The sequence below is a fragment of the Sarcophilus harrisii genome, chromosome 3, assembly GCF_902635505.1.
Source record: "Sarcophilus harrisii chromosome 3, mSarHar1.11, whole genome shotgun sequence".
NCBI classification, from domain to species: Eukaryota; Metazoa; Chordata; class Mammalia; order Dasyuromorphia; family Dasyuridae; genus Sarcophilus; species Sarcophilus harrisii.
This window is the reverse complement of record NC_045428.1, coordinates 243,667,771-243,683,282: the sequence shown is the minus strand read 5'-3', so window position 1 is coordinate 243,683,282 and position 15,512 is coordinate 243,667,771. Positions and strand designations below refer to the sequence as shown.

Sequence of the window (15,512 nt, the reverse complement as noted above, 5' to 3'; positions counted from 1 at the left end):
TGTACATATAGTTTTCTTTTTAATAAAAAAATTAATTTTACCAACTGTGTGATTCTAGGCAAGTCACTTAACTTCTCTCAAGCTTCATCCTCGATTATAACATTGGGATAATAATAGTAAATAATAATACATATGTAAAAGATATGTGTATAATAAGGTATATAGAATTATATAATGATATTTCACAGGTTTGTTGTGTGGACCAAATAAGGTAATGCATATGAAATGCTTTGCAAATCTTAAACCACTATAAAAGTTTGGACTATTGTTATTATTTTTATTTGTTATAGCTACTAGAATGGGTTTTTATACAAGAAAAAAAATTTTTTTTTGTAATGTTAAGTTGCCATGTGCTAAGAGTAAGGGCTCTAGGTAGAGAGTGACAAATGGTAAGTATGGTCAAAGTGCTAAGCATTGTGATTTTTCAAGATTCTTTAAGAATTTGCAAATACTTTGTCCTGCCTGGTGGACATGCTGCTGCTGATAGCATTTATATAATGCTTTAAAGATTACAAAATGTTTTATATTTGTTTAGTTCATTTGATCCTCATAATCACCCTGTGAGGTACATGCTAGAGGAGAAATTGGGTATTGTAGTACCATAGGAGTCACACGATGACTTTTAGGAAGGAGTGATTAGACTACAGTGACATGCTACAAACTTTAAGAATAAGAACTGGGTGGGGGGAAAAATGAGATTTTATAATTATGGGGCCAATAGTGACTTTTGGGAAGGGAGACATAATGGTGGAGGATTCAGAAGTCAAATTATTATAAGTGATTTAGAGTAAGTGGGTGATAAGGAAGTTAAGACAATCTGCAAATATAGGGTAGTTCTAGATCTTTAGTTGGTAAAAGGAAGAAGGGAAGAAGTGGTTGCTTTGCGTGGGTACAAGGGTCAAGGGAGGGGCGATAGAAGGTTGCTATTTTCTATTTTTATTGAAATAGGGAACAAAATGTGCTTTTCGGCAGAGGGGAAGGAAACAATGGAGTAAGAGGTTGAGGATACAAGAGATGGAAAGGATAATAGAACTTACTCAATAGAGTAGATTCCAAGAATGGGCTAAACAAAATGCCATTAATGTGACAGAATTTCATTTAAACATACATTTCTTAAGGCACTGTGAGAGAGTGTCCCTCCTCCCTCCCCTAAAAGCTAGAATTCTTATTCCTTTTTGGCAGTCTAGGAAAACCAATGAATCCCTTTTAGCATAATGTTTATTGCTTATAGTCATAATTGAAGTAAATGCTAATTTTGTTAGAGGTTAGTGAAAGTAAAGATGAAAAAAAAATTTTTCTCATCCAAGTTCAACAACCTCCTGAAATGTATTCATGGACCTCAAGTTAAGAAGTCCTACCTAAAAGAGATTACAATCTATAAGGCACTATGTATATTTGCTGTCTTTTAAGGGGCCCTTTGCATACTGTGCCAGGTATAATGTACAAAAAGGTCAGCATGGTTGAAATGGCTAATAACCTAGCTTGGTTCCCATAGTGAAGTAAAGGATAATAGATCAGTAAACTTCAGGAGAATGAAAGGGAGATTTCAGTGGGGAGAGGAAGGAGAATAATAGATTGTGAAGAAGCTGTAGAGCCAGCTGAAATAGAAGATAAGGAAATTGTGGTCAGAAAGGGGGGAAGTTCCCAATTTATTATCTTGAATTTCAAACAATTTTAACTTTAAAGGGCTGAGGTATACCTACTACAGTGTGACTAAAGATCAGTGAAGGTAAATTGAGGAAGGCATAATCAGGTTTTTATGAATCATCTCTGTTGATACTGAACTTAACTGAGTTTCATAATATTTGTTTTATATGCTTGTATTATAAAATCATGAACTGTCTCACGCTTATTTATGTAAAATTGCCAGAATATTTTTCAAAGGCAATTGCAAGTTGTTTTCATATTATCCACATTCTGGATTATCATTTGCTTCCCACTTTTGAAGAAATCTTAAATTTTTCATTGATGTGTTGATTGATATATTGAAACACTTTGATGCTTTTATGTAACATAATAAGCACCTGTATCTAATTTCTTTGCTCATTCAATCAACAAGCATTTATTAAGCACTTCCTAAATGCCAGACACTCTATTAGGTGAAGGGGATCCAAAGACAAGGATCTGCCTTCAAGGAACCTCAATACAAATATGCAGAATAAATTAAAAGTAATTCTGGGTGGAAGGGATGAAGAAAGCACAAGCATTTGGGGGAATCAGATAAGGCTTTATGTGGAAGGTGATACTTGAACTGGATTTGAGGAAAAGCAAAAAATCCATTTCGGCTGGATGATATGGCACATGAAGAATTTTTTAATGAACCTGGAAATGTAGGTGGGCATCAGATTGATTAGACTTTAAATGCCAAACTTGGAGTTTGTATTTAACTCTAAGGTGATAGAGAGCCAATAAAATTATTGAGTTAAGGAGAGGCAGGATTAGAACTGTGCCTTAGGAAAATTACTTTGTAGGCAGCAGAAAGGAAATTAAAGCCTGTATAAATCACCACTTCTCATGATATTTTTATGACAATAAGATTCCTATATAAGGGAACAATGGGAGTTATCAGAAGCAAAATTCCTCAGAAAACAAATAAAAATAAAGTAATTAAGACTTCCCATATTTAATTTCTGACCATCATCATTTCAGCTTTACTATGTATTTGGGGATATTAACATCTATGATCCTGAAGAAAAGTGTGTTTATCATATATTACTTCCTCTTTCTTTTTTCTTTCTTTTTGGTTTTTGTTTGTAACAAACTGCTATGTAACCAAAAATTCCTTTATATTGTTCCATATAAGGGTGAAAAGGTAGAGGGGTTACAAGCACAAGCTTTGTACCCGTGGAGGGCCAAAAAGGACAACCATTTAAATTTCAACAAAAATGATGTCATCACAGTCCTGGAACAGCAAGATATGTGGTGGTTTGGAGAAGTTCAAGGTCAAAAGGGTTGGTTCCCCAAGTCTTATGTGAAGCTCATTTCAGGACCCATAAGAAAATCAACAAGGTATTTGTAATGTTTATCTATTTTTATCGGAAGAAAAAAAAAAGTTGTACTTTGAAAAGAGAGGAACCATGGTGAGACAGAAAAGAACCTCTCTTGGCTTCACTTTCCAGTATCTGTAAAATGAGAGGGGTTAGATACAATCACAATTAAGATCCCTTCCTACTTTTTAGTCTATGATGGGATGAATTATTTTGAGGGGCAATAAAATATACCTACAATTCCTCAATCAAAGCATTTTGAACATCTTATTTTCTGGAATTTAGAGTAGGAAAAATCAACTTCAGGGCATGGGGACAAAATGTGACCATGTCAGTTCATTCTTCTTTGTAGAATATCTAGTACAGAGTATGCAAAAATAATTCCATTGACCATGATAATTACATTTTATTTTGATAGATTATATTTGGGAGAGTATTTTCTCCCCCTCTAAGGAATATTTACATCACACAATTCCAAATACAGCCTTTGTTTAGTTCAAATTAAGATGTAACTGTCATGTTCAGAAAAGGGCATTCTTTATTAAGTTTTATAGATATAAAATATTAGTTTTAACACATTGAAAATTTTAAAAAGGAAATTTATGAAATTAGCTTTTTTTTTTTTTTTTAGCTTTTTCAAATTCTGAAGTAAATAAGACTATATATTACAGTGAAAATATGTTGCTAAAAACTAAAATGGGCTCTTATCATTGTACATAGACACACCATAGGGTTCTGGGGGCAAGGATGGGAAGATTCTCCAGTAGGATGGTTTTGTCTGGGTTAAGAGATTTACCAGTTACAAAATTTCCTCTACAGCACAGCTCAGCAACTTTTCTTCAACTTACAGTCTTAGAGAGTTGTCTGAGATATTGAAGAGTTAAGTGACTAGCCCACATAGTCATGTATCAAAGACAGGATTTGAATCCAGGTCTTGCCTCCCCCAAGGCCAGCTCACTATTCAATCAAAGTATGTCATGCTCCCTTTCTTATGTCATTATTTGCTGTTAATTTTGGCTTTCATTTTTTCCAAGATTTAAGTGGTATGTTTCAGTGTAGGCTTCTTTTGTATGCATACTTGTGCTCCAATGGATGTTAAAGTATCTCTGTTATTTTCTCTTCTTAAGTATGGATTCAAGTTCTTCAGAAAGTCCCGCTGTTCTAAAGAGAGTAGCATCACCAGCAGCTAAACTTTCAATACCAGGAGAAGGTAAGAAACTGAATTGAATATTATTTTCAAAATATGTTGGTAAGATAATAGTCTCAATAAACATGCTATATGAGTGTTCAGATATTAAAATACACTATAGTAGTTAACCCGTAATGTGTTAAATGTTATGGTAAAAATGGAAAATTAGCCATTTAAAGAAACTTGTGTAGTTTCTGGAGAAATTAAAAACAGTTCAAGATATAGCATTCTTCTGCAATGCAAAAAAGTGGGAGTTTTTCCTGAAAATACACTCCCAAATGAGAATAGCATTTATGGGAGAACAGATGCCAAAGGGAAACAGCAAAGATATAGAACATCCATTGTGCCTAATCCCACAGGAAACATACAGCTAGAGCCTCAGATATGCAGCAGGATGCCCACTGTTATAAAAGGCTCAGAGTTACTCAGGGCTCAAACTTATACAGAGTTTCTAGACTAAGCTGACATAGCAATAATAGGAGACTAACCTATCCTCAGTGAGTCAAGTTTTTATGCCAGTGAATTGAAGGTTTTTTCTGAATTGTCTAATGAAGAGCTAGGGACAGGGAGCCAAGAAACTTAACTCTGGCCCTGCCACAACATAAAAAAAAAATGTCTGGGATAGTTGGAAGGTCTCTTAATCAACTGAACCTTGGGACTGGAGTGAACTGGAGTGAACTCAAACCAGGTTTCATTGGCTCATACTGTCAAAATCTACAAATATTTGAAAAAGTTTAACCTTTCTTGTGGACATTTTGGAGAGATGAAGACCAGACAGAAGTCAAAGTTGATTTTTGACTGATTGCACCCGAAAAGTAGACATGAATGATTATATCAACATGGAAAAACCTATTTGGTGAAGAGTCTCAGATTTATGTATTTTGGTCCTGAACTTTTTAACATTTTGTATCAGTGACTTGGATGATGGAATAGATCTTTTGCTTATTGAATAGGAAGGTCAGTCAATTTGCAAGTATTTATTAAATGATGACAATGTGCCAGAAACAAAACAGGGAACTTGGGTAGCTAACACATTAGATGGCAGAGTTGAGATTCAAAAATATCTAGACAAGCTGAAATATGTATTAGATTGAATATAATAAGGTGAATTTGATAAAAATAAATGCAAGTTCTTAAAATTAGCTTTATAAATACAAATGTGGTGAATAAGATAGTAATTCAAATAAAAAGAGATGTATGAATTTGGATTACAATCACAATATGAATCAACATTGTGATATGGTAACTAAAAGCTAATGGAATTTTAAGTTTCATTGAAAGTGACATAGTTAAAAAAAAAAAAAAAAAAACTAGCCAAAAAGTATAGCTTACCTCCCTCCTTGTTCCCGTACAGCTGCTGAAACAAAGTATTAGAAAACTACCATCCTAAGTCCTGATTGGAAAATCTAAGGAAAAAAATCACAGTGAATCATTTTTCTAGTTCAGTTGCACATAGGGAGACAGAGAGATTTTTTTGGATGTTATGGATGGGGTTCTACCAAGAAGAAACCACATTAGACCTTCTAACAAGGGGACGGAACTGAGGTCTGGAGCTGTACTAGTGCGAGAAGAGAATCAAGTTTGGAAGGCTCTGATACTGACCAAGGAGCAGGAATAGGTGCCAACTGAAACCTTTTTCTCATAATCCTAGATCTAGGTCTCACATCTATAATGGATTGAGGTGTAGGTGACCTGCATCTAGAAATGTTGGAGCAGAGCATGGAGAAATTGTGGGGCTCAGACAGCCAAGCAACTGCTTTGTGGTGTTGATCCTGGAGTGAGGCCTCTGTTCTAGTCCCCACTCTGATCTGAAAAAAACAGAGCAGATAGCTCAGACAAAGGGAGAATCTGAAGTTCTTTTGAGATCTTTGAGGAATATAGTATGCAAGTCCTTGAGAAAGCAGACCAAGGACCTAAGAGAATTCAAATCAGGACCAAGTAAAGCTCAGATATTCCATCCAGAAGAACATGGCCCCAACAGAGAAATAAGGCTGGAAAAATGAGTAAACAAAAGAGAATTTCACCAAAGAATTATTGCTGACAAGGACACAAAAGAGAATTTTACCATAAAGAATTATTGCTGACAAAGATAAAGACAAGACCACATATATAAGCTAAATCTCCACACCTTGTACACAAGTCATTAGAATTTCTAGGAAAGAAACTAAGAATTGAAAAAGACAATTTAGTAGCTTCGCAGAAAAGGTACAAATCTATAACCAAGTCACAACTTCCTTCAGAATTAGAATGAACAAAACAGAAATGATTGACTCTATGAGACAATTAGAAATATTAAAGTGAAAAGATTAGGGAAAAATAAGAGAAAATGTAAGTTATATTAAAAACTTAGTCATAGTTATTTTTTATAAAATAGTCTTGGAATCTTGTCAAAAAAGGAATTAAGGTTAGTCAGACAGTCCCTTTTTGTTATAAGCCATGTTAAAAATCAATCCTGATTCCCCCCGATTATCCAGCTGTCAATACCCACTAAGAATAACAAAAAGACATTTTTTTTATCTTTATCAAAAGCAGAAAAAAATTAAGAAGAGTGATCACTGTTCAAGGTGTTATGATATGAAGATAATTAACAGGAAAATGTGGAACTTTCCAACTCTTAATTTAGTTTTGTTCCACTTCTAAGGGAATTGAGCTTGAGAAAGACTAGAATAGAAATAGCAAATAAAGAAATGAACATCAAGATAAATAGAGAGATAGTAAGAAAACCCTCTCTCAATAAGTTCAAGCTTCCAGTACTACACAAACTACATCCTAGGGAAACAGAAGACCTGACACATGTGATTGATGATTCACTATAAGTAACTTTTAAAAATCATAGAAAATGGAAATAATTGTCCCAAGCCTGGAGAACAAGTGTCCCAGTTTTCATTAAAGGAAGTTGATGGAATCTGCTTACAATAGAATGGTTTAATTATTAAAAGAATGTTTTGTGAATATTTGGAAAGAGGATTGATGTTTAATATAATCAGTATGGCTTATAACAAAGAGGGATTGCCTGAGTAACCTTAATTCCTTTTTTGACAAGATTCCAAGACTAATAGATAAAAGTTAAAGGCTTGGTATATCTAGATTTTAGCCCAGTATTTGACAGTCTCTTATACTGATGTGGATTAGTTTGTGGGATTCAAAATTGATTGAATCATTAGTCTTCTAATGAGATTAATTTTTTTGTGTTTTCTTGATGGAAGATCTCAACTACGTCCCAAGAATGTGCCCATAGTTCTGTTTTATTTAATTATTTTGTCAATCAGTCCATTGACAAGCAATTATTATTATGTTCCAGATATAGTACTAAGCATTGGGGATGTAAAGACATAAATGAAAATCTCAAAGAGCTTATATCCTAATGGAGGAGGCAATATGTACATCTATGAGTATAAGCGGAATGTGTATAAAATAAATATAATGTAGATTTGGGAGGGAGTGTACTGACTGCTGGAAGCAATGGGGAACAATTCCTATAGAAAGTATCCCTTGAAGTTTTGAAGAAAAGTAAAGAATTCCAAAAGGCAGAAGTGAGGAACAAGCACATTCCTGCCTAAAAGACAGACATCTCTGGACCTTTGGGTGTCATGGTTACAGAAGGTCAAGCAGGCCAGTGTGACTGGACCGTGGAATGTGAGAAGGGAGTTTAGTTGTCAAACAGAGGAGTTTATATTAGATCCATGAGTCATCCAGTGACAGGATCAAGGCATGGAACACTATTGAAATTTATTCATAGGAAAGCAAACAATGATGAGAGGACTAAGGATCATACCTTACAAGAAACTTAATGATGTTCAGCCTGGAGAAGAGAAAAGTTAGAGGGATCATGTTTGGATTAATATGGAAATATGTTTAAAGTGATTGTACATGCATAACATTTCAAATTGCTTGCTCTCTTGGAAAGGGGTAAGTAAGGGAGGGAGGGAGAAAAAAACTTTGAAACTCAAAATCTTACAAAAATGATTATTGGAAACTATTTTTATATGTAGTGGGGGAAAATAAAATACTTTTGAAATTTTTGAAAAAAAGCAAGAACATATTTGACCTTTTTGAGTATTTGAAGAATCTGTGGAAGAGATATTAGTCTTGTTCTTGGCCACAAAGAGCAGAACTGAGAGAAATAAAAATAACAGGTTGTAGCTGCAGAAAAGAATGTTTCAGCCTAATATAAACAAAAACTTCAGAATAATTATACTTAGCTAAAAGTTGCATGAAAACCCTTCACTTTAGATTTTCAGGTTAATGCTGAATGAGTTCTTGTTAGCTTTTATTAAGTCCTTAGGTGGGGAGGTAAACTAGATGGCTTCTAGTATTTTTCCTAGCTTTAATATTGTATAATATTGTAAATCAGGCTAGAAAATTTAGTTCAAAAGAATCCATTGTGGGGCCCGCATTGTTGATATTTTAGATATGGTTGCCTATTCCCTACTTACTGGCCAGTTTTCTGTGGTATGACAAAGTTACAACTACTGTATCAAAAGAGTTCATTTTCTTTTATTATGGCTACATGTAAGTTTATTGGTTTCCAGATTTCTTCATTTACAGTAGATGAGTCTATAACACAGGAATTTGTCATTCTTAATATTTTATTAAGAAAAAGAGTCTAATAGAGATATAATCCAAAGAGCATCAGGGAAAGGAAATTGCATAATATTAATTTTGGGCACTACCAAGTTTGGGTAATACTATTGAGGGTATAAGCAACCTAGAAAAATAACATTAAAAATAGTGCCAAACAACAACAATATTATATGATGATTAATTCTGATGGACAAGGAGATGATTTAGATTAGTTCCAATAGTCTTGTGATCAAAAGAGCTATCTACATCCAGTGAGAAGACTCTGAGAACTGAGTATGGTTCACAACATAGCATTCTCACTCTTTTTGTTGTTGTTTACTTGCATTTTATTTTTACCTTTTTTTTCTGGGTTGATTTGATTTTTCTTGTACAGCAGGATAATTGTATAAATTGTATATATTGGATTTAATATATATTTCTACCATATTTAACATATATTGGACTACTTGTCATCTAGGGGGGGGGTGGGAGAAGGGAGAAAAAACTGGAACATAAGGTTTTACAAGGGCTAATGTTGCAGAATTATCCATGTATATGTTTTAAAAAGTAAAAGCTTTAATAAAAAAGAAAGAAAGAAAGCATTTTGGTTTTATCAGCAGGATTAATCGGTATTGCTTTGTTTGGCCATTAGGTTTTTAGTGAATTCTAGTTCTGTGATATTTTTGAGGCTCTTGGTCACTTATTGTATATAATAAAAGCTTCCTCAAGCTTGAGAGATGTGAGCTAAATAGTAGTACCTGAGGTCAATTTGGAACCTGATGAATGACTGTATCCAAAGAATAGTCATTAAAAACTCAGTAGAACTTGGAGAGAATTCATGAGTGGAATGCTTCAGGGTTCTTTTTTGGGTCTGTGCTTTTTTTTTTTTTTTTTTTAAGCATCTTTATCAATGTCTTGAATGAAGGCACAAAGAGCATCCTTTTCAAATCTCTAGGTAACCCAGAGCAAGAAAGGATAGCTAACACATTAAATTGCAGTCAAGGTCCAAAAATCTTGCCCAATTAAAACAGTGGGTTTCTTTATCAAATAAGATGAAATTTAATAGAGAATAATACAAATCACCACCTCTGAATTTTAAAAAATAGTTTCACAAATACAAACAGAGAAGCATGGTAAAGTATCAGTTTTTCTACAAACTATTTGAGGACTTTAATGGACTAGCTGCAAGCTCAATATGCATCAACAATGATAAAGAATAGTGTTATCCTATACCATAAAAGATCATGATCAGAGTGAAGGAGATGTACTCATACCCAGATCACATCTGCAGAATATTGTATTCTATTGTGCGCATCACATTTTAGGAAGGATCCCCAGAAAGAAGCAATCAAAATACTCAAAGAGCTAGATACCATGACTTGAGTATCAATTTAAAAAACCTGTGGATTATAGTTCTCTTCAAAATTTTGGAGAGCATTTGTGAAGACAGAGTTAGCACCCTGGATGCCTCAGAATCAGCCAAAGTCACGATAAGCAAAAGTCCTTGGTCTTTATTCTTGGTCTTTAGAGGTAGAAGTGAAGGGGACGGACACAGGATCTCCACAACTTCTCCTCTCCTCGTCCATTGCCAAAGTGACCCTGGGTTATCTTACTCCACTCCCTAATCCCTCCTACAATTCTCTGTATACACCAAAAGATGGAGCCAGCACAGAATAGTGGGAAGGGCCATTTTCTAAGCATATGCTAATAGAGTATTGTCCAATCGGTAATTAGCCTTAAGTGCTCTTTTGTCTGATTCCAGTGCATCAACTCAGAGTTTCAGCCCTTTACAAGCATTCATGATAGATTAGCTTTATTCTGACTATCCTCAGTTTCAGAAACACATTTCAGCTTTACTTAGTACCAATTTTCTAACAAAAGTGTACAGAAGGATGGAGCTACTCCAAAGGTGACTATGACCATGACTAGAGTTTTTCAGTTAAAGACTGACAGAGCACTTGTTGAAATTTTGGACAGACATTGTAAAAGGATTTTGTGTGTGTGTGTGTGTGTGTGTGCGTGCATATATATATATATATATATATATATATATATATTCATTCCTTGAGATCTCTTCTAACACTGAAATTCTGTGATTCTTGAGAATCTCATATAAAACTCATTAGAAGATGAAATTTCTCATGGGGTGGAGAAAAGTAGTGATATGTTTGGATAGGAGATAAATATATGTTTACAGTATCATGAAAAGGCCACTTTGGAATTTTACAGTTTCAAGTAATGAAATTATAAACAGGATTGTGTGAACTTTGTTTTATAATATCTCAAAATATTCACTCAGGCATTAACCATCAATGATTTTTACTTTGTTTTGTTTTTTTGAAACAAAATTTCACAAAATTCTCCATGATAGTTCTGAAATTAATTAAGATACTCCTAAAACTTAATAATAGGCTGTTTGCATTTTAATGCTAAGTGTGGGTCTGCACATGCCTGGAGTATTTCAGATGAAGCCACAAGGCCTTAACTTATTTCCATTCTCCTTTGTTTCTCATGAAGCATGATTAAGTTCAACCAAAGTTCAAGTTTCTGTAATTTCTCTAATTTTTTCTGAAAATAGCTTCAAAATTTTAGATTCCCCTTCCTTAGGGACGTCTGGCAACAAACCTTTATTAATATGGCTTATTGTAATGGATAATTATTAGGCAGTATGGAAATTTTTTAAGAGGAAATTATAATGAAGTAAAAAGTCAGAACTGGAGGCTTCAAAAGGAAAGCAATCCTGTGAATTAAAAAAGACATTTCCCTCACTAAAAATTTCCAACTTAGATTTGTTCTACATGTGAAAGTATATTTCCAAAGCAATTGTGTATGAGAGGTTCGAGTACTAAATGGCAAGGAGTCTCCTGTTTCTCTTAGAACGCTTGGAGAAATCTTGCTGAGTGGTCCTATCAGTCATTGCTGATTCTAAAAATGTTTTTCAGAGCAGGCTGTTTTCATAAAGCAATGCCTTCTGCTCTACCTTTGACATATATTGGCTTTATGACTCTGGACAAGTCTCATAACTTTTTAATGCACTAGGAAGCTCTTAAGATTATAGGTTGTACCATTCTAGAGAGCAATTTGGAATTATGCTCAAAAAGTTATCAAACTGAGCATAACCTTTGACCCAGCACTGTTTCTACTGGGCTTATATCTCAAAGAGATCTTAAAGAAGGGAAAGGGACCTGTATGTGCAAGAATGTTTGTGGCAGCCTTCTTTGTAGTGGCCAGAAACTGGAAACTGAGTAGATGCCCATCAATTGGAGAATGGCTGAATAAACTGTGGTATATGAATATTATGGAGTATTATTGTTCGGTAAGAAATGACCAGCAGGATGATTTCAGAAAGGCCTGAAGAGACTTACATGAACTGATGCTGAGTGAAATGAGTAGGACCAGGAGATCATTATACACTTCAACAACAATACTATATGATGATCAGTTCTGATGGACATGGCTTTCTTCAACAATGAGATGATTCAAACCAGTTCCAGTTGTTCAGTGATGAAGAGAGCCATCTACACCCAGACAGAGGAGTGTGGGGACTGAGCATGGCACACAACATAGCATTTTCATTCTTTTTGCTATTGTTTGCTTGCATTTTATTTTGCTTTTCTTTTTTTGTCTTGTGCGGCATGATAATTGTATAAATATGTATACATATATTAGATTTAACATATATTTCTACCATGTTTAACATATATTGGACTACTTGCCATAGGGGAGGGCAGGGAGGTAGGGGGAGGGAATTGGAACATAGTTTTGCAAGGGCTAATGTTGAAGAATTGTCCACACATATGTTTTGAAAAATAAAAAGCTTTCAAAAAAAAAAAAAGATTATAGGTTGTACCAAGAGAACATTGTCTACAATAACTATGATATTCTGTGAACCTCAACTGTAAATAATTTAGCTATTCTTAGCAATACAGTAATCTAAGACATTTCTGAAGGATTTATAATTAAAAATGCTATTCATCTCCTGAGAACTGATGAGGGTCTGAATACAGATGAAAGCATACCATTTCTTTATCTGTTGGGTTTTTTTTTTTGGTCTGTTTTCTTTAAATGACTAACATGGGAATGTGTTTTACATAACTGCATATGTATAAGCTATATCAAATTGTTTGTCTTCTCGGTGAGGGGTAAGGGAAGGATGGAGAGAATTTGGAACTCAATTTTTTAAAATAAGTAATAATATTTTCATGGGGGAAAATAATATATTAAATTTAAAAATTACAAGAAAAACAGGACTATTGGCTAGCATATTATAACTTATTGAATATAGGAAGCAGTTTTATTAGCTTCAAAGGTCCAGTTGTTAAGGTCTCTATATTTATAAGATTTCTTAAAAGTTAAACTCTATGTCATCATTTCTCCCCCCCCAGAATATATTGCCATGTACACTTATGAGAGTTCTGAACAAGGCGATTTAACCTTTCAGCAAGGGGATGTGATTTTGGTTACGAAGAAAGATGGTGATTGGTGGACAGGAACGGTGGCTGATAAATGTGGAGTCTTCCCTTCGAACTATGTGAGGCTTAAAGATTCAGAGGTAAATCTTAATTAACTTTAGATACTTTCCATTCCTTCTGTGTTGTCACTTTTAGAATTTGAAAGTATATTCAATTATATGAAATATTTTTCAAGAAAGTTACAAAGTTTTAGAACAAAAAATGAAGATGAGTTGCATTATTGTAATATATATACACACACACACACACACACACACACACACACATATATATATATATATAATATGTATGTATGTATATCACTGATTCCTTGATTCCCTTAAAGGTTTTAGTAATAAAGCAAAATACAGTCTGAACTAGGCAAGTCACTTATCCCTATTTGCCTCAGTTTGTTTTCTGTAAAATGAGCTAAAGAAGGAAATGGCAGACTACTCCAGTGTGGTTATCAAGAAAACCCCAAATGGGGTCATGAATACAACTGAAATAATTCGGCAACAACTATGATACACAAAAAGGTGATGGTTCATTTTTGTTCATGATTTGGAGTACATGAAGATAAATTATTAATAACACCTAATATGCCCTGTACAAGGTAATACACATGGATGTTTTAATCTTCCTGATGATTTTTTAAATGTCTTAGCAATATTTGTCTCATTATTTTGGCAATGTAGATTAATAGTGTTAAGTTCAAATAGAAACTAGGGGCTATTACACCACCAATCATACTCTGTGGACAAAGATTGACTTAGAAAACCACATATTAAGATTATCTATGTTTGATTGTATTTTTATTCATTTTAAATGTTACTTATTTACATTTTAATCTGGTTCACAATCCTTGGGAATATTGTGGGTTGCATATTTGATATCTTTACTGTACATCATTCACACCTGTTTAAAGATTGTTCAAACTAAATATTTAAATAAAGAAATACAAATAAGAGAAAAATTGAAAACTGAAAGAAAATAGAAATAAATAAAATTGCTTAAATCTGTCAAGCTTTAGAAGGTTTCTCAAAAATCACAATAGGGAGATGTAAAGTATATGACTCTATATACATTTGACCAAGTCCATATATCCTCCTTAGTAATCTATTAATTGTCTTAAATACTGTTCTGGTTGTTTTTTTGTTTGTTTTAAATAAAATAATAACTTTTCCAGGAAGTACAAATTTAATTTTTAAGGTAATCTGTTGCACATGAACAAAATACACAGCATTTTCTTTTTCACTGGCCATTTCCATCATACATTCCATTACAGTTATTTAACCTTGCCCTCTCTCCTCCTGCTTCCTCAACCAATGGGCAGGAAGGAAGAGGCCTTTAAACACATTTGGAAAGCTGCAGCCATCAGTGACTATTGTTGGAATACACAGGAGAGCTGCTGGAATACATGAGAGCCTCCTGACTGTGGCTGCTGGAGATCCAACCCAGAATGGATGGCCTCTTGTGAGAGGATAACACAAGATGACTAAGAGAGAGTTGCTGTTCTCTGACCTCTCTGACTGAGAGACCCTTGTGTTGTCTGACCTCTTTCCTCTTCCCTCTACCTTCAATTTATCTCATTCCCAGTCGGTAATACCTGTGTCAACAAAGGCTGCCCTGCAACTCCTTCAGATGTTATGATCCACAGCTGTGGAGGCTCTAGGAGAATTGACCTATAACACTCTACATGGTTGGAAAAGACCATCTTGATCTTCCCTGAGCCCATAATGTGTTTCAAAACAATCCAAGGAAAGGATCTACATGTATTTTTATATCTATTCCTCTGTAGCACTTATTTAAAAAAAAATGTCTTTGTACATTACTGTGGCAGCTCTCTTTTGACATTTAAGTGCAGGAACTATTTAATAGCAATATTGTGATAATAATCAAATAAACATTATTAAGCATCTATTATATGCCAGATTACTCCCCCAACAATTCCAAAGGATTCATGACAATTGAAATCCACCTCCAGAGAAAGAACTGCTGAACTCTGAGTGCAGATTAAAGCTTTTTTTTTTTCACTTTATTTTTCTTGATTTTTTATTCTTCTTATTATTACTATAACTTGTGGAAATATATTTTGCATGAAAATATAAAGGGTATCATTTCTTGCCTTTTCAGTGGGGGAAATTTCAATGCCTTTCAGAGAAGGGAAAGAATTTGGAACTGAAAATAAAAAAAATAAAGTAGATATTATTGTACACTCCAGAAATGTCAAGGGAGAATTAAACTCTTCCTCAGGCAGAGAAGTTAGATTCAGTAAAAATCACATAAATTCTATTTCAATGAAAAGACATTAGAAACTACATT

The 15,512-nt window shown here is 34.0% G+C and overlaps 1 protein-coding gene across 7 annotated transcripts in view; it reads left to right on the top strand.

The window, feature by feature from the left end:
* The window catches only part of ITSN1 (intersectin 1), a 268,177-nt gene that overhangs the window by 150,558 nt on the left and 102,107 nt on the right, over positions 1-15,512 (top strand). For all 7 annotated transcript variants that reach the window (XR_004232930.1, XM_031959333.1, XM_031959332.1 and 4 more), the window contains 3 exons: positions 2,804-3,009; positions 4,115-4,197; positions 13,125-13,291. Coding sequence is in view for 6 of the 7 variants with exons in the window: in XM_031959333.1 (XP_031815193.1) it covers positions 2,804-3,009; positions 4,115-4,197; positions 13,125-13,291 (456 nt within the window). In the remaining variant the exon portion in view is untranslated. The remainder of the gene's footprint in view (positions 1-2,803; positions 3,010-4,114; positions 4,198-13,124; positions 13,292-15,512) is intronic.